Source organism: Oncorhynchus nerka, linkage group LG27, assembly GCF_034236695.1.
Source record: "Oncorhynchus nerka isolate Pitt River linkage group LG27, Oner_Uvic_2.0, whole genome shotgun sequence".
Classification (NCBI taxonomy): domain Eukaryota; kingdom Metazoa; phylum Chordata; class Actinopteri; order Salmoniformes; family Salmonidae; genus Oncorhynchus; species Oncorhynchus nerka.
Window position 1 is genome coordinate 24,814,298 of NC_088422.1, and position 18,933 is coordinate 24,833,230.

The 18,933-nt window shown below is 44.5% G+C and overlaps 1 protein-coding gene across 2 annotated transcripts in view; it reads left to right on the forward strand.

The window, feature by feature from the left end:
* The first annotated feature begins 4,922 nt into the window (after positions 1 to 4,922).
* LOC115111437 (neurogenic locus notch homolog protein 1-like) overlaps positions 4,923 to 18,933 on the forward strand; it is a 50,238-nt gene continuing 36,227 nt past the window's right edge. For both annotated transcript variants that reach the window (XM_029637476.2, XM_029637477.2), the window contains exons 1-2: positions 4,923 to 5,157; positions 6,341 to 6,422. In XM_029637476.2, the coding sequence (XP_029493336.2) occupies positions 5,100 to 5,157; positions 6,341 to 6,422 (140 nt within the window). In that variant the 5' untranslated portion in view covers positions 4,923 to 5,099. The remainder of the gene's footprint in view (positions 5,158 to 6,340; positions 6,423 to 18,933) is intronic.

Sequence of the window (18,933 nt, forward strand, 5' to 3'; positions counted from 1 at the left end):
AGAGCTCTTTGTGGCCAAGAAACAGTGGGGTCATGACACGCTAACCAGGGTAGGCCCTGCACCACGGGAAACGCAGGAGAGTCAATAAGGAAGAGACTAATTCTCTCCTTGAGACCCCCCTGCGTCACTATGCCCAGAGGAACGGCGGCCCCCCTAATCAACCCTGACCCTAATGGTCGACTATTTAAGGCGTGAACGGGGAAGGGCACAGCCACGGGAACAATGGGGATCCCTAAACGATGGGCGAACAATCTATCTATAAAATTCCCAGCCGCGCCTGAATCGACGAGCGCCTTATGCTGGGAATGCAGGGAAAACTCAGGACAAGTGACATACACAAACATCTGTGCAACCAGAGGGCTCTGGGTGAGAATGGTGCCGGCTCACCTGGGGTGAGGCATGAGCGCCCTGCCTGCTGCCTCGTTACCCAGAGGAACCAACCCGGCACCGACCGGCAGTGTGACCTCTGCGGCCACAGATGGTGCACGAGCTGGAACCCCCTCCGGTCTCCCTGCGCACCACCCATCCCAGCTCCATGGGTATCGGAGAAGGGGTGCGGGGAGATAGAACCAACAGACCCCGATCTGAATGTCCGCGGGTAGCCAGCAGGTTATCCAGCCGGATGGACAGGTCCACCAGCTGGTGGAACGTGAAGGTGGTGTCTCTGCAGGCCAACTCCCGACGGACGTCCTCGCGCAGACTGCAGCGATAATGGTCGATCAGGGCCCTGTCGTTCCATCCCGCGCCGGCAGCCAGGGTCCAAAAATCCAGGGCGAACTCCTGGGCGCTCCGCGTCCACTGCATCAGATGGAAGAGGCGTTTACCCGCCGCTCTACCATCAGGCGGGTGGTCGAAGACTGGGTGAACTCCTCAAACTGTTCCAACGCCGCATCTCCCTCTCTCCACACGCAGTTGGCCCACTCCAGGGATTTCCTGGTGAGGCACGAGACGAGGGTGGACACCCTCTCACGGCCCGAAGGAGCCAGGTGGACGGTTGCCAGGTATAAGTCCAGCTGCAACAGGAACCTCTGGCAGTTCACAGCCGTCCCATTGTATTCCTGGGGAAGGGAGAGACGAATCCCACTGGGTCCAGGAGAAGGAGGGGCGCATAGTGGAGACCCCGGTTGTGCTGGTGGAGGCGCAGGGAGAACTCCCTGTCTCTCCCAGCGGTCCATTGTCTGGACAACGAGGTCCATGGTGGTGCCAAGATGGTGGAGCATTGCTTCGTGCTCCCGGACGCGCTCCTCCACCCCTATACCCGGGGTACCTGCTCCTGCTGACTCCATAGGTTTAGGCCCTGAATTTTGTAGGGGGTGCGTACTGGCGGCAGAGAAGTAAGGCACAGGAGAGCAGAAAACGTATTTACAACAGCACAGTTTAATAAACAAAACCACCGTAAACAGAACAATAAATCAATGGGTAAACAAAACCCATTACACATCAACATAACGTGCACAAGCACTACAAATAAACAATTCCGGACAAGGACATGGGGGGAACAGAGGGTTAAATACACAACATGTAATGATGGAATTGAAACCAGGTGTTTGGGATGACAAGACAAAACAAATGGAAAATGAAAGGTGGATCGGCGATGGCTAGAAGAGCGGTGATGTCGACCGCCGCCCGAACAAGGAGAGGGACCGACTTCGGCGGAAGTCGTGACAGTACCAGCCTAAGACACAATGTTAAAAGTCATCCTAAACTACTAAAACATTCTCACGAAGGGTATACTTGATCATTAAGGACAACAACCACCTGAGCCACTGCCTGTTCACCCCGCTACCATCCAGAAGGCGAGGTCAGTACAGGTGCATCAAAGCTGGGACCGAGAGACTGAAAAATCTCAAGGCTATCAGACTTTTAAACAGCCATCACTAACACAGAGAAGAGAGGCTGCTGCCTACATACAGACTTGAAATCATTGGCCATTCTAACAAATGAATCACTAGTAACTTTATTAATGCCACTTTAATAATGATGTTTACATATATTACATTACTCATCCCTTATGTATATACTGTATTTATGCCATCTATTGCATCTTGCCTATGCTGCTCGGTCATTGCTCATCCATATATTTATATGTACATATTCTTATTCCATCCCTTTACTTAGATTTGTGTGTATTAGGTAGTTGTTGTGGAATTGTTAGATTACTTGTTAGATATTGCTGCACTGTCGGAACTAGAAGCACAAGCATTTCACTACACTTGCAATAACATCTGCTAACCATGTGAATGTGACCAATAAGATGTTATTTGATGATTAGCAGTTGTAATATGATCAGGAAAATTGACCAATTTCTGAATCTGACCTGCTATGTTTTTGCTGGTTCAGCACAACCAGAAAGTACTTACCTAAGTTCCAGGTCTACTGTCAGCATTTACTTATCAGCTATGGAGGATTAGATCTGTTATCATGCTAGATGACAAATTTGAATCATGCATGGGCCTACATCCTGTGAGAAGGTTGTGATGCTCTCCATTAGAAGCTGTTCAAAGGAACTGGAATGCATATAACATATGGGGATGAGTAGATTACAACATTTTCCCACAAGTGTTTGCAAGACAGAATGTTGTGTGTTGTGTGAATTTACAGTACATCTTCACTTGGGCTGCTTAAAGAGCTCTTTAAGGCCTACATTTGTATTTGTAAGATGTGCATACAATCAAAGAGTGGGCCACCAACAAAAACATAAACAATATAAGGAATACATTCTTTATTTGGTTTTATAAACTGGGTAGTTCGAGCCTGAATGCTGATTTGCTGAAAGCTGTGGTATATCAAACCGTATACCACAGGTATGACAAAAAAAATATTTTTACTCTTCTATTACATTGGTACATTGTTTTTTTCCCGATCTTGTCTCATCGCTGCAACTCCCCAACGGGCTCAGGAGGCAAAGGTCAAGTCATGTGTCCTCTGAAACCTGCCAAACCACGCTTCTTAACACCCGCCAGTTTAACTCGGAAGCCAGCCGCACCAATGCATTGGAGGAAACGCCCTTCAACTGACGACCGAGGTCAGCCTGCAGGCACCCATCCCGCCACAAGAGCATGATGAGCCAAGTAAAGCCCCCCTGGCCAAACCCTACTCTAACCCGGACGACACTGTGCCAATTGTGTGCCTCCAGATCACAGCCGGTTGTGATACAGCCCAGGTCTGTAGTGATGACTCTAGCATTGCGATGCAGTGTCTTAGACCGCTGCCCCACTCGGGAGGCCCTGGTAACCAATTTATAATAGCAGTAAGGCACCAGTTAGGCAACTACTGTAGCTATCCAGCTAGCTAGTAAACATGCTAGCTATTTCAGTGGATGTTTTCACATTTCTACTGACAAATAAATACATTTCTAGCAGCAAATATGTTAATTTATAGCCATGGTATAAACAGGATAATCAACTCAGGGCTCTATGCCTTCTTTGGAAAATAATGCAACTCTGTGGAAGGATAGTTCCAACCTTCCACGTCGTACATTATTTTCCTGTGAACGCATAGCCCCTCCTTGATTATCCCTTACATCATTTGGTTATGACATAAGACATACAGTACATAAAACAAAATACATATTCTTCCAAACTTGGGGTTAATTGGTTTAATTCACCTGGTTTAATTGAGGATTCATTCTGTTATATTTAGGTTTCCATGAATAGAAAGTAGCCTAGGCTTACTGGGAATTCTAGATACTGTGGCTTTCATGTATGTGTTGTTTTGTCAGTGATTGCAATAGCCTACAATTGAACAAGAAACGGCAGGGAGAAAATGTTAGTAAATATGTTATTTGGATGGCTTTACATAGGGTGCGTGTATTTTCCCACTGCTCCTCAGAAAGTTTTCTGGATACAATGAATAGTTAGTCATGGTTGAAGTAGGCCTATGACTTGTTCACACTGCAGACCTTAATGCTCAAATCAGTTGTTTTTCAAACCCGTTTTGGAATACTGACTGTCCAAACAGCAAGTTACAAATGACCAAATTGGATGAGTGTGATGAGTGTGCGGTCATTTGCTGACAGGCTATAATCCCTTGAGGAGTTCATTTTGCATGGCCCGGTGCCCCGGGTGGGTGTAGATTTCACTTAAGGATCAATGGAATGGTCTAAAATGAGCAAACTCCGCTCACCCATGGCACACAAAGAGAACTTGACCACTCAGAAGCTATGCAGCAAGCTAAGGTGACAACAATGCCTGCCATGGACATCCCAGTTGCTTCGAATGCTCAAAGTCATCCTGTGAAAACACTTTAAAGCCTCAAAGGATAAGATTATCCAACTTTCAAAACCCATCCTTTTTGGCTAGCTATTTAGTACATTCACTAATTAGTTTGCAAACAATCAACAGTAGTGAGTGCATACATTTGAGTATTTGTTCAAACTGGTCCCCCATTGGAATCAAACCCACAACCCTGGCATTGTGCCACACTCTACCAACTAAGGAACACAGGCCTTCACCACTACAGCTCAACAAACTGTCAACAGAGTAGCTAGCTAGCAGCAAAATATGCCAAATAACAGTCTAAAAACCACTTGAGAGCAAATCAATTAGATTTGACCATTCAGGCAAAAGTCCAATGGCCAGGAATCAAATGTGTATCTGATTTCAAACCACCTCCGAAGGTGCGCACTTTTTGAACTTTTCTATTGGTTCCATTGCAATAAGCACGCTTAATCAAGCACAGATACAGTATTTTATATGATTTCAAATAATATATGTGTCTGTTACATATCTGATTCCATGTGCTTTTTCGTTGTTCAGATTGTAGGAAAAACAGCAGATTCTAAAAAACAAAACAAATATTGAGTCACTTCAAACTGCCAATGTGAACAAGGCTTTTGTGGCGCGGAAGGATAACGCCCCTAGATGTGGAATTGGGAATGGAGGAATTGAGTCCCTCAAATCATTTACAACTTGTAAACTGGAGTGACAACATTGCATGTACACTACGGAGTTCACAGAGACGCGCCGCAAACGGTTACTTTTTTGGATCTATGAAATTATGAATTCGACGTTTTTTTAATTGTCGAAGGGGAAAATAAAATAGGATCTATGATAACTCCAGGTGGAATTATTTATCAATTTTAAATCAGAAAAAAAGGAATGCATCCTTTCTTTGTGAAACTAACTTTCCTGCTGTCGCTGATTGTTCTAACACGAGGTAAGCGCAATAATAATATTAAACCATGTTTGGTACACAGTGGGTAAATATTCATAAACATATATGTATATATATATATATATATATATAAAAATATATATATATACATTTAGCCTATTACGGAGATGTTTTCCACGAATTCACTTACATATGCTCGTATTATTGCAAAGTAAATGCTGACAGGAACAAATAGGAAGAAGTCGCAAACCTGATTTTTTAAAACTATCTCAGAATGTTGCACTTGTTGCTTCTCTCTTTGAGGATGGCTTGACATAAGGGAAATACTTGGCAAAACTGCCTCTTTAGTTGTGCTTCTTTTTTCTTCAGCTTCCGTTTAGTTTCTATCTTAAGTTTACTTTGTATTCACAGATAGCCAGGCATCACATTGTCAACATCAGACATATTGATATTGGTTGTAGTCTCATGCATGACTCCCACAATTGTGAGAAAGTTTCTTAATTTGCAGTGATTTGAGCCCCCACAACGCACTGATATCCAATTACGATTTATGTATAACTGCTCTGTTATAACTTATTCTCATTCCAACGTATACTTTCTATGTAGGTTTTATTTGCACATGGATATTGTTTCCATTTCCTCCATACGTTTCATGTGGATGTATTAATTGTGCGTGCGCCTCTCGCTAGACAGCTGTTGCACTCTCGGCTCGCAGACGCAGCTCGCGCCAGACCAACCTGGTGCCAGACAGACGCTGCAACAGACTGTTCGCTGTGCGTGACGCGTTTGCCAGAAAGTTCACTGTTCAGTCTATAACTTTTCACAGGAATATGAAAACTCAAGCCTCGGCCATTGGGGCAGTTTTGAGTCGAGTTACACAGAACCGTTTTCGCAGCGCTATGTTACTCCCCAAATATAGTACATTCGATGGGACAGCTGAAAAGGGAAGAAGAATGCACCTACCAGTGTTGTGTCAATTCCCATTCAACACAAACTGCACTTCAAGATGGCTGTAGTCACACCTGGGCCATAACAATCACCGTCATGAGGGATAGTTCTGTCATTTATTACTCATGGCTTAGTTAACAAAGCACTTTGGTGTTATTTTGTTAATGTGATGACTGTATGTGAAAATCTTCTCCTCAAATGTGAAAATAGAAAGAAGACATGAGTATTTATACTTGGATTGTGCTGTTGTTCTTGTGTTGACACATTCTGTTTGCAGGTTTAAGATGCTCTATGTCCACCGAGTTGTGTTTGAAACTGGGGAGGTGTGAGGCCACAGCTGATGGAAATGGAGATTGCAAGTAAGTTTCAAATCCCATTATTTGACTAGAGGGAAACACCTGCAGCCTGTATAAACACATATTATACATTCCAGAGATCATTTAGTGAATGACATAACTTTTTGTGATAAGTTGTTAAATCGTGTTGAGCTGAGGCCCGCCATAGGCCGCTCACTGCATTTTCAGTTCTCGCAGAGAGCAGCACATGCCTATTGTTGGAAGGCAAACACAACCCAGGCTTATTGATGAGGACTGCACTGGGGGTTGCTGTGTCTGTGTGTCTCGTGGCCTGCCCAGTTTTGCCCACTGTTACTGCATGCAGGCTCCCTCTCCAGTAGAGGTCTATGTTCCAGACACCCACTCTGGGCCCAAAATCTGCTTTCTCTTTTCTTTCACGGAGCGACAGCTGGGCATTGCCAGAAGCTCGGTGGCCATTGTTCTCCAGTCAGATTAATTCTCTGTGACTAATCTGGGTGAGGCTTCCCAGAGTGCTGGCTGCGGCCTCTGTCCTACTCCCTACTCCCCATTGACCTACTGCCTCTCCCCCCGTCCTACCCCCTACTCCCTCTGTCCTCCCCCTGCTCAAGGGTTTTGTCCCCCTGTTGATGTTGAATGGGCTTTTTCTCTCTCTCTCTGAGAGATTTCAAAGGACAGATGGCAGTAGAGTATAATTAGACTGGATGGTTTCATAATTGGGAGCCGATACGTAAGGAAACTGGAAGTTAGTAAACAAGTTGTAATACATATCTCAGGTTGTTCTAATGTTGTTGTTGTTATTCACAGTTTTTGAAAGTGAAATGAGCAGTTCTATACAAAGTGTTGAGTAGCTCTTCTACATCACCGACACATCGAACTTCTATTGTCCGCTGAACCCTCGTACCCCCTGTTCCATTAAGGCTACCTGAACATTGGCTCTGTTTCCAGCGTGGCATTGGAGTGCCAGTGTCGTCTTACTGAGCTGCAGTGGAGTGTGGTGAAGCTGGGCTGGTGCGGCAGCTCAATCAGGCCGGCCGGATCGGCGCTTGGCTCCTGCATGCCCAGGCAGCCATTTTGGCTCTTGGCCACATCTTAATTCTGTCTGGCAGAACGCTCTTGTTGGGCCACATAGCCATCATTGTGCCTCTCACTGTCCTCAGACTCTTTTAGTTAAACATGGAGATTGTGATGGAGCACCATGTTTTTTTGAGAGGGATGGAGTTTTTTACTATGCCTAAATTTGTGTACTATGCTTATTTTTTTAAAATTATTATTACGTAGTAACAAGAGTTGACAATCCCACAATGTGTCTGAAATGTGCAGGCAGAGGTCAGAGGTTGTGTCTTCTCTAGTGTTCATTGCTGGAAATGCTGTTTGTTTATGGATATACAGTATGTTTTGACAAATTTTAAAGGCCCAATGCAGCCATTTTTATATCAATATCAAATAATTTCTGGGAAACAATTAAGTGGCTTGCTGTAAAAGACTTCCATTAAAATGGGCACAAATAGCTTTTAGCCAAACGTTTTTTTCTCAACCAATTTTGCTAGGACTGTCTGGGAGTGGTCTGAGTGGGGAGGGAGAAAACTGAAAACTAGCTGTTATTGGCAGAAAGGCTTTAAACTCTCTTTCTTATTGGTCTATTAACCAATTTACCGCATGGTGATGTCACCATGGAAAGCCGAAACTTCTGCCCATGCAAACCTGCTGATTAGAAGGTCCTGTGTAGATTGTATTTTCAACCAGCAACTATCAGGAAATAACACTGATCCAATGTTTTCACACTTTTACAATGTTCATTTCAGCTGTTGTACAATATGATATAAAACACAGGAAACTTATTTTTGACTGCACTGGGCCTTTAAACAGGGTTTTGACAAACTTTAAACAGTGCAGTGATGTGAAAAAGTGCCTGAAACGGGAACATTTGGCGGAGTAAGCTAAGTGCACCCTATCAGATTGATCTAATACTAATACTGTGGCCTAATGTCAACAGCGCTCGTTTCTTTCCATAACAATTTAATCTTCAACATGCATTTCTCACCAGTGTCTTTTCAAAATGGAAGAATTATGTGGCAGGTCCTACTGAATTGTTGACAAATGTTGTGAGCGTTGTGGGAAAATAATACAGTATAAGTGAATGCCTGGATGGACTAACCACATCCAGATGGGTTCTGCAGATAATTGACATGATGCCTTTTCATGTTATGAGTTAGGTGTAATGAATGACCCATCAACCCACGAGGTACTCTAGGCTAGAGCTGGGACGATACCGACCATACACTTATCACAGGCATTTGGCTGATATTGTTCATTACAATAAGTATCCTATGCTAGAGAAACGTGAAGTTTGAAATGAAATACATTTCTAATATGGGTGATTGTTAATGGGACAGTTGGTAGCTACAACCATCAAACTAGTAGTAGTAGCTTAAGGGATAATTGTAAAAGACTGTGGGGCACATTTATGTTATAAACATATTGTTCTATTTATCGTTATCGCATCAATTCAAGCAATTTATCGTAATATGGATTTTTCCCCCATATCGCCCTGCTTTACTGTATACCAAAGGCCTTATGTTGGATGTTTAATGAGATGCTCACAGAGAGAGAGTTGGGTGTGGTGAGGTGTGGTGGTGCCTGTCTGTGTTACAGCCTGTCTAACCCACTCAATGATATGAGCAACATTCTATGATGGTCTCCATGAAACTCCCCCCTGAGCAGACAGAAAGTGTCTTTCCACTGCCATGTTTCCATTCCTAACAGGATTACAACGTTCCTTCACCTCAAATAAAAGCATGTCACTCTGAAGTCAAGGCAAGTGGGATTCTCAGGTCAAGTCCCATCCAATCCTTCAGTTTTATATAGTACTGCAGGGATGCCTACTTTACATTCCATGAGTACCGCGGCCCAACCCAATATCTGGACTGGCGAATGAGAGCCACCGGGATCAGGGCAGGCCAGGGTAGTTTATCTCTGAGGCCTTGAAGGAGGCCTTTCATCTAGCAGGATGACATGACAGTAACAGAAAGCAGTGCAGTGTAGGGCCAAGCAGAGCTAGGAGAGAGAGAGATATGATCCACGATCCTGGCGAGGCTGTGGGATTTAACTGTGAGAAACCAGTCAATTCGAAGAAGTTATTTCTATGAACAGTATGACCTGAAATTAAACTGCTAAATTATATGCGATGTCTAAATCTGATTCTCTACAGCCTTCTTTCTGCTCTCTGTATGATCAATCATCAACGCTCAGGGTGGAGACAGACGGTGCATCTCAATACGGAGCGCAGTTTACAATGCATGTATCATCTCATCATGGTAGCTTTTTTTCTCGTGACAGGTAGGCCTACATTGCTGCAGCATAGCCTATGCTACAGTAATATATGAACTGAATGCTCATCTAATTTACACATCTCCATCTGGCTTTTGGGGGGGTCACCTCAATTTTTAATTGTAAAGATGTTTTTATTTTTATTTATTGCAGCTGCAGAGTTTTAAAACAGCCAATCACTCGAATCGTTGCTTTAAATCAGTGTGCATGTGAGCAATCTTTCGCGGGTCTTTCTCTCTCTCCATCAATTCCATTCAAATTGCATCCAAAATAGATAATCATGTTCAAGATATATACTGTATACAGTAAAGGTCAAAAGTTTGGACACACCTACTGATTCAAGGGTTTTTTAATTTATATTTACTATTCTCTACATTGTAGAATAATAGTGAAGACATCAAAACTATGAAATAACACATGAAATCATGTGGTAACTAAAAAAGTGATAAACAAATGTGAGAGTCTTCAAAGTAGCCACCCATTGCCTTGATGACAGCTTTGCACACTCTTGGCATTCTCTGAACCAGCTTCGTGAGGTAGTCACCTGGAATGCATTTCAATTGACAGGTGTGCCTTGTTAAAAGTTCATTTGTGGAATTTCTTTCCTTCTTAATGCATTTGAGCATATCCGTTGTGTTGTGACAAGGTAGGGGTGGTATACAGAAGATAGCCTATTTGATAAAAGACCAAGTCCATATTATGGCAAGAACAGCACAAAAAAGCAAAGAGAAATGACCGTCCATCATTACTTTTAGACATGAAGGTCAGTCGATGAGGAACATTTCAAGAACTTAGAACATTTCTTCAAGTGCAGTCGCAAAAATCATCAAGCACTATGATGAAACTGGCTCTCATGATGACCGCCACAGGAAAGGAATACCCAGAGTTACCTTTGCTGCAGAGGATAAATTAATTAGAGTTACCAGCCTCAGAAATTACAGCCCAAATTGTCACGATTGTTTAGAGATGGATTGGACCAAGGTGCAGCGTGGTAGGCGTACATTTTACTTTTATTTAAATGACACCGAAAAAACAAAATACAAAAACGAACGTAAAGCTACATGCAGTGCAGGAAGCAACTACACACAAACAAGATCCCACAAACTAAAGGTGGAAAAAGGCTGCCTAAGTATGATCCCCAATCAGAGACAACGATAGACAGTTGCTTCTGATTGGGAACCATACCCGGCCAACAAAGAAATAGAAAAACTAGAATGCCCACCCAAATGACATCCCGACCTAACCAAATAGAGAAATAAAAAGGCTTTCTAAGGTCAGGGCATGACACAAATAAATGTTTCACTGAGTTCAAGTAACAGACACATTTCAACATCAACTGTTCAGAGGAGACTTTGTGAATCAGGCCTTCATTTAATTTTTAATTTATTTATTTCACCTGTATTTAACCAGGTAGGCTAGTTGAGAACAAGTTATCATTTACAACTGCGACCTGGCCAAGATAAAGCAAAGCAGTGCGACACAAACAACAACACAGAGTTACACATGGAATAAACAAACATACAGTCAATAACACAATAGAAAAAAAGTTAATATACAGTGTGTGCAAATGAGGTAAGATAAGGGAGGTAAGGCAATAAATAGGCCCATGGTGGCAAAATAATTACAATTTAGCAGTGGAGTGGTAGATGTGCAGAAGATGAATGTGCTAGTAGAGATACTGGGGTGCAAAGGAGCAAAACTAAATAAATACAGTATGGGGATGAGGTAGTTGGATGGGCTATGTACAGATGCAGTGATCTGTGAGCTGCTCTGACAGCTGGTGCTTAAAGTTAGTGAGGGAGATATAAGTCTCCAGCTTCAGTGATTTTTGCAATTTGTTCCAGTCATTGTCAGCAGAGAACTGGAAGGAGAGGCGGGCCAAAGGAGGAATTCGCTTTGGGGATGACCAGTGAAATATACCTGCTGGAGCGCGTGCTGTTATGGTGACCAGTGAGCTGAGATAAGGTGGGGCTTGACCTAGCAGAGACTTATAGATGACCTGGAGCTAGTGGGTTTGGTGACGAATATGTAGCGAGGGCCAGCCAACGAGGGCATACAGGTCGCAGTGGTGGGTAGTATATGGGGCTTTGGAGACAAAACGGATGGCACTATGATAGACTGCATCCAATTTGCTGAGTAGAGTGTTGGAGGCTATTTTGTAAATAACATCGCCGAAGTCAAGTATCGGTAGGGTAGTCGGAGATGCTTAATATGAGACTGGAAGGAGAGTTTAGAGTCTAACCAGACACATAGGTATTTGTAGATGTCCACATATTCTAAGTCAGAACCGTCCAGAGTAGTGATGCTGGATGGGCGGGCAGGTGCTGATAACGATTGGTTGAAGAGCATGCATTTAGTTTTACTTGCATTCAAGAGCAGTTGGAGGCCATGGAAGGAGAGTTGTATGACATTGAAGCTCGTCTGGAGGTTAGTTAACACAGTGTCCAAAGAAAGGCCAGAAGTATACAGAATGGTGTCGTCTGCATAGAGGTGGATCAGAGAACCACCAGCAGCAAGAGCGACATCATTGATGTATACCCCCATAGAGACTGCCAGAGGTCCGGACAACAGGTCCTCCGATTTGACACACTGAACTCCATCTGAGAAGTAGGTGGGGAACCAGGCGAGGCAGTCATTTGAGAAACCAAGGCTGTTGAGTCTGCTGATAAGAATGTGGTGATTGACAGAGTCGTAAGCCTTGGCTAGGTTTATGAATAGAGCTGCACTGTATTTTCTCTTATCGATGGAGGTTATGATATTGTTTAGGACCTTGAGCGTGGCTGAGCTGCACCCATGACCAGCTCTGAAACCAGATTGCATAGCGGAGAAGGTACGGTGGGATACAAAATGGTCGGTGATCTGTTTGTTAACTTGACTTTCGAAGACCTTAGAAAGGCAGGGTAGGATAGATATAGGTTTGTAGCAGTTTGGGTCTAGAGTGTCTCCCCCTTTGAAAAGGGGGATGACGGCGGCAGCTTTCCAATCTTTGGGGATCTCAGACGATACGGAAGAGAGGTTGAACAGGCTAGTAATAGGGGCTGCAACAATTTCGGCTGATAATTTTAGGAAGATAGGGTCCAGATTGTCTAGCTCTGCTGATTTGTAGGGATCCAGGTTTTGCAGCTCTTTCTGAACATCAGCTATCTGGATTTGAAGGAGAAAGGGGAGGCTTGGGCAAGTTGCTTTGGGGGGTGCAGGGCTGCTGACTAGGGTAGGGGTGGCCAGGTGGAAAGCATGGCCAGCCGTATAAAAATGCTTATTGAAATTCTCAATTATTGTGGATTTATCGGTGGTGACAGTGTTTCCTATCCTCAGTGCAGTGGGCGGCTGGGAGGAGGTGCTCTTATTCTTTTATTCATAGTTGAATTGCTGCAAAGAAACCACTACTAAAGGACACCAATGAGAAGAAGAGACTTGCTTGGGCCAAGAAACACGAGCAATGGACATTTCCGACTTCAATTGTATATAACAAATAATTGTAACTTTGTAGGCTGCGTGTCCTGCATTAGGATCACATGTTCTCTCCCAGCTGCATGGTTTGAATGAGGTACGTAATTCCATCCCATATGCTACAGTATAATACAGTACGGTAATACAGTCCACACTCAAAAATATTAGCTTACTGGAGCATGTTTGATTTATTTACCCAGAAGAGCATAGCTGCATCTTTGGGCTTTTAAGTTTTTCTGTTATGCATAATGTGCGCTAGTTTATATATCAGAGGCTATGTATTGGATAACAACACAATCATTTGGGCTTTTTTTAGGTTTGTCTCATAAAATGTCTTTAATGTATGGCTCATCAGGTCTGAATTTTCATGTCGATCAAAGGTCTAATCAAATCCAGAAATATTTATGAGTTAGAATGACACTTCTGGTTTGGGCGAGAAATTCTGTGTTACCCGGGAGAAAAGTGACTTATTCTCGGGATGGAACATTTGTAAAATACCTGGAAAATATGAAACCCTGTCTGGGATGGCTAGAATCAAGGGGCTTAGCCTCCGAGCCTCAGACAGAGAGATGAGCGATCGATGGTCCGGAGAGGGCTGCCATGCCCAGAGTTCACATACCTCAGTCAGTCGGCAGGCAAACAGAAGAGACTGCTCAAAACAACTTAGTTTTTTTGACATGCCATTGATGCAGTGATTCACGTGACCTCTTGTACTTCAAACGAGGGCTTAGTCCCTCACTGGAGAGGTAAGATTTGGAGGTGATGTGGTATGGATGAAACTGGGCTGGGGCATATTGGGCAATATGGCTGGCTGCCTGTCACTCACCAATCTGTCCTGTACTGTAGATAGACCTAATCACTATAGTTGTGTCCAAAATGGGACCCTAATCCCTATGCAGTGCACTCCTTTTGACCAGGACCCATGGACCCTATTTCCTATGTATTGCACTACTTTTGACCAGGACCCATGAACCGTATTTTCTATGTAGTGCACTACTTTGCCTGATGAGATAAGTTATCTGCAGTAACAGCCTGTCTCCCTCCGGCCACTCCAATATGTCACAGCAGCGTCTCCAGCTTGTGAGCATGTCAGCTAAATTGAGGCTTCAGTAATTGGAGCGCTGCCTATGAGCCTGGCTGGTGAAATAAGTATTCTTCAGTAACAGCCAGTAACCCTTCAGACAGACAGAAATAGCCCAGTTAGCGCCTGAGGCAGAGGCTTCTATGACAGATTCTATTCTGCAGGCACTGTATTCAAAGACCTGGAACTGATATAACCTCAGATAATCAATCTCAAGTTTCTGTCCAGGCTTTATTGAATTCCCTTCAGAATAGCTAACTAGATTGCCTAGCTACATGTGTGTTAAAACTCTCTCTGACTGAAGTTAAATAAGAAGCAGGCCAATTAATTCCCTGGCATGTGTGGTGTGGTGGTGACTGACCACAGTACATCATGAATGAAAGCGTCCCTTGTCTCCGGCCAGGAATGCTTCAATACATCCTCTGTTTGCTACGGGGCAGATGAGTCCCTGACTCTTAGTCCCCCCCCCCCCACCACCACCCATCCTTTCATTCAGAAAATAGGAATGGACTGGGGAAAGAAAAGGTGCTGTATTGCATGTGATCATATCATCACACAGGGTCCTGTGGGGTAAATCCATTTTGAATCACTTTTTGACAGCATCCCTTTTGATTTAAACAACACGTTCCATAGAAGTGGTCAGTAAGGGACTTTTTGGACCTGAATGCCAAAACATTCAGGAGATAAAGGTGCTGAAAGTTGACCCATTGTGCATAACCCACCGTACCATCACTGGAAAAGATTTGTTTATTTCTTGAAAAAAAAGTCATTTTTTCCCACCTGAAATGATAAAATAGTTTGAAAACCCTGTTTGTACACTTTAAAGTATCAATCTCAACTGTTGATCTTTTCCAGTGATGAAGACATGGATATCTCATGGTATGGTGGGGTATGCAAAATGGGACAACTTTGAGCACCTTTTATCTCTTGAATGTTTTGGCATTCAGGTCCAAAAAGTGACTTTCTGACCACTTCTACACTGGGCAAATACTGTATGTATGGAAGGTTTCGTTCAAATCAAAAAGGGTGCTGTTAAAAAGTGATTTAATTCTAATGGTTTTACCCTGTGCTTTCATGGGCCGCCGGGGGCGGAGTCAGCTTTCCTTTAGCACATACCTCAGTGGAGAGAAAGAGAGGCTGAGCTGAGCCTCTAACTGTTCTATGCTATTCTGTTCTGACTGATTGTAGTGACTTGATGTTGGGGATTAGAGATATTTGTACCGGAGGGGTGACACATGCCAAGAAAAATCACATAAACTTTGATCACCGGCTAATATGAGTGACAGCCACTCAGTTGAGCATGTGTAGCGGGGCAGGATAGAACATTTTAGAGGAACATTTCCTCAATTGGTGTATTTGAACCCGACCACCTGTCTGGATCATAACAGAACAACTGAAAGGGACTTACATTACCCACAAGGCAGCACGCTCCATAATATCCATGATTACTTGTGGTTTTGCCATTCAACTCTAAACAGAAGACTTGTGCCTTACAGTGGCAGGTGTTCTATGATCTTTCACACACATACTCACACAGGATACTTTCCACAAAGAGAACATAAAACATAAACTAATGGCTTTCTTCTGGATGGAGTGATGAGGACCTTTAAAGTTTTAAAAACAGCAACAAACATTCTGAAATCATGTTTAAACTAACGAGGGCATCTGTTTTTTCTTAAATCACCTAAACTTCACAAAATACATTAGAATTACTTCATTTTCTCATAGGTAGTACTCAACCAAACACAGCACTTAGCTCAGCGTGCTCTGTACAGTAACTACCTCATGGTCTGCTTCCATGTCACACACCTTCAGCCACCTTTATTTAAGCACTTAAAGACATGCTGTAGAACTTTGTCGACTACTAAGTATTTTTTAAACCTCCCACTTTGGACTGGATGTATCAATGTGTATTTCATACATGCATAATTTATGAGCAGAAGTACTGTCTTACCCCTAATTAGCCATGAAATCCCTAGTTTGAAAGCAATTGTTTTTCTGGAAGCTGTGCTGCGCCATTCCCAAATGTTTCCCCCGACCTGGGCCAGCCCCCTAGCGATTCGAGTTCAACCAATGAGCTTCAGCCCCTTGCCATATGGGTGACAGCTGGCAAGATACACATGATGCACCCACAGCAATGCGAGAGAGAGAGGGCAATGACATGGTGCACATATCAGCACACTTATAACGTAGTATGCAATTTTCAGGGACCACTTTTGGCTCGTGAGCACTACCAGTCACTAGGAGAAGGTAGCTATGAGTCAGAAGTCCCAGAGGCCTGCCTCCCCTGACCTCCTCCTGCCTCCCCTGACCTCCTCCTGCTTCCCCTGACCTCCTGCTTCCCCTGTTCTTCTCCTGCCTCCACTGTCCACCTCCTGCCTCCCTTGTTCTCCTATTGCCTCCACAGTCCTCATTCTGCCTCCACTCTTCCTCCTGCCTCCCCAATATCCTGCTGCTCTACTGTCCTTCTCTTGCCTCCTCTGTCCTCCCCTTTGCCTCCCCTGTCCTCCTGCCTCCCATGTCTTCTTCCTGCCTCCTCTGTCCACCTCCGGTCTCCCTTGTCTTCCTCCTTCCTCCACTGTCCTCATCCTGCCTCCCCAACTCCAATCTCCCCTTTTTTCCTCCTGCCTTTTCCTCCTGCCTCCCCTGTAATCCTCCTGCCTACCTTTCCTCATCCTCCTCGTCTCACCTGCCTCCCCTGTCCTCCTATTGCCTCCCTTGTTGTCCTCCTGCCTCCTCTGTCCCCCTTCTGCCTCTGCTCTATGTTGTATCCCTGTCCCTGTGGGAGCGGCCAAATAAACAGGCCTCTAATAAACACTAACAGATTTGGGCTGGGAAGGTCAGCTCTCATGTGCACGATTAGAGAGAGAGGCTGAGGCACAGAACAAAAGCAGGCCCCAGGGAGTGCTTTTAAACAGATCAGTGAAGACGAAAGGATACTTTAGCAGAGGCACAGACACCAAACAGCCTGGAAAAGAGAGTGGAGAGAAGTGATGCAGGGGAATAGAGTGTTCCTGGCACAGTTTGACTCCAGGCTGAAGGCAGTTTAGTGCCATAAAGAGAAAGAAGTGGAGGCATATAAAGGAGAGACATTTTGTAAAAAATCACTTGATTAGTTCGAGGCCCAAAATGGAACAGTTTATCACTTACTCAGTACACTGTGTTGAAATCTGATGTGGTGTTGTTATGAAATTAAATTAGAACAGTTAAGTGTTCCTTTTCTCTTACACCACCGACAGACCAACCAAAACATCCTCCTTGCGCAGTACATCACCTGTTGGGGGTCGACCAGGTTGGCGATTCAAGCATTCAACATGTAGAATTGTCAGGAAATGAATAGAAAGTGACGACTGATGTTCGGGGTTCAGATGCGATAGGACAGCCACTCTCTGCTAATTACCGTTCTCCTGCTTGGTCTGTTTTCCCCTCTAGAGAAACTACAGTACGATACTGTAGAATGGGTAACATAGAGGGGCTTCATGGCTGTCATAGGATCTATTGAAACAAAGCCCTGATAGGTCCAGGGGTAGGCCACAACAGCAGGCAAGTGGGAGACTGGAGCCTGTTGCCTCTGTGTGTGTGTGTGTTTGTACGCCTGTGTGTGCATGTGTACGCCTGTCTGTCTTCAAAGCCGCAGTGCCTTTCTGTGCATAGCGACTTCAGAGTGTGACAGATGGCAGATTGGCCCAACAGTGGGGAAACCCCCAGAGTGGTGTCTGCTCCCGAGGTCAGGTGTCATGACAACATCTGCTGCCGGCCTGGGCTGATCCTGAGCCGCCTGATGCACACTGCATCAATGACACACACACACACACACGCACAGAGAGAGAGATCTGTTGCCACGGGCTACTGGTGGCCAGGAAGATGATAAATCCCAGCAGGACAATGGAGGCTACTGGGGCACAGAGGGAGGGAGGCACAACAGTGAAAGGACAACAACAACAGCATCAGCCTGACTAGAGATCCTCCTGTTCTCCTGTTATACAACATCACTCAGGCACGCCGCACACCTGATATTTGAACAGCTTCTGATTCCTCTCCTCTTTTCAGCTCTTCTTTATTTAACTTTCGAGCAGAAAGTTTACCTGCTGTCGAGATTAGTGAGCTCTAGATGACGCAGCCAGGAGTCTGTTGTAGCAGCAGCAGCTGCCTTTCACTGTTTGTTCTGAGTGGTGCAAACTAAAGACTCCATAAAAGAGTTAGTTGAGTGTCTTTTGTTTTGCCCTTTTATAGTCTGTGTGAGGCATTAAGACGGTTAGCCGTGTGTGTCCTGTAAAACGTATTGTGTGCTGACAGCGTATTTGTCGACTTCTCGCCAAGTTAAAGAGAGAACTTTTAGCATTCTTGGATAGCGCGCGTTGAGGTTGACTCTGTGCAAATGCCAATGCTTCAGTGTGTTTGAGCAGCGGGGCCACGTGGACCGAGGCAGGGGAGAGGGTGCTTTATGTATTTGTCTTTGAAGCCCCAGTGTGAGACAGGGGGCTGTGTTGTAAGAAACGGCAGCTCTCTAGGCCTCTGTGTGTGTGTGTGTGTGTGTGTGTGTGTGTGTGTGTGTGTGTGTGTGTGTGTGTGTGTGTGTGTATGCGTGCATGTGTGAGAGACGTTGCTATGTTTGTGTGGACGCGCAGGTCTGGGCCCCGTTTCAAACCGGGTGTGAGGTTTTGTGGAGCCCTGTAAAGTGAGGTTGCCAGAAGC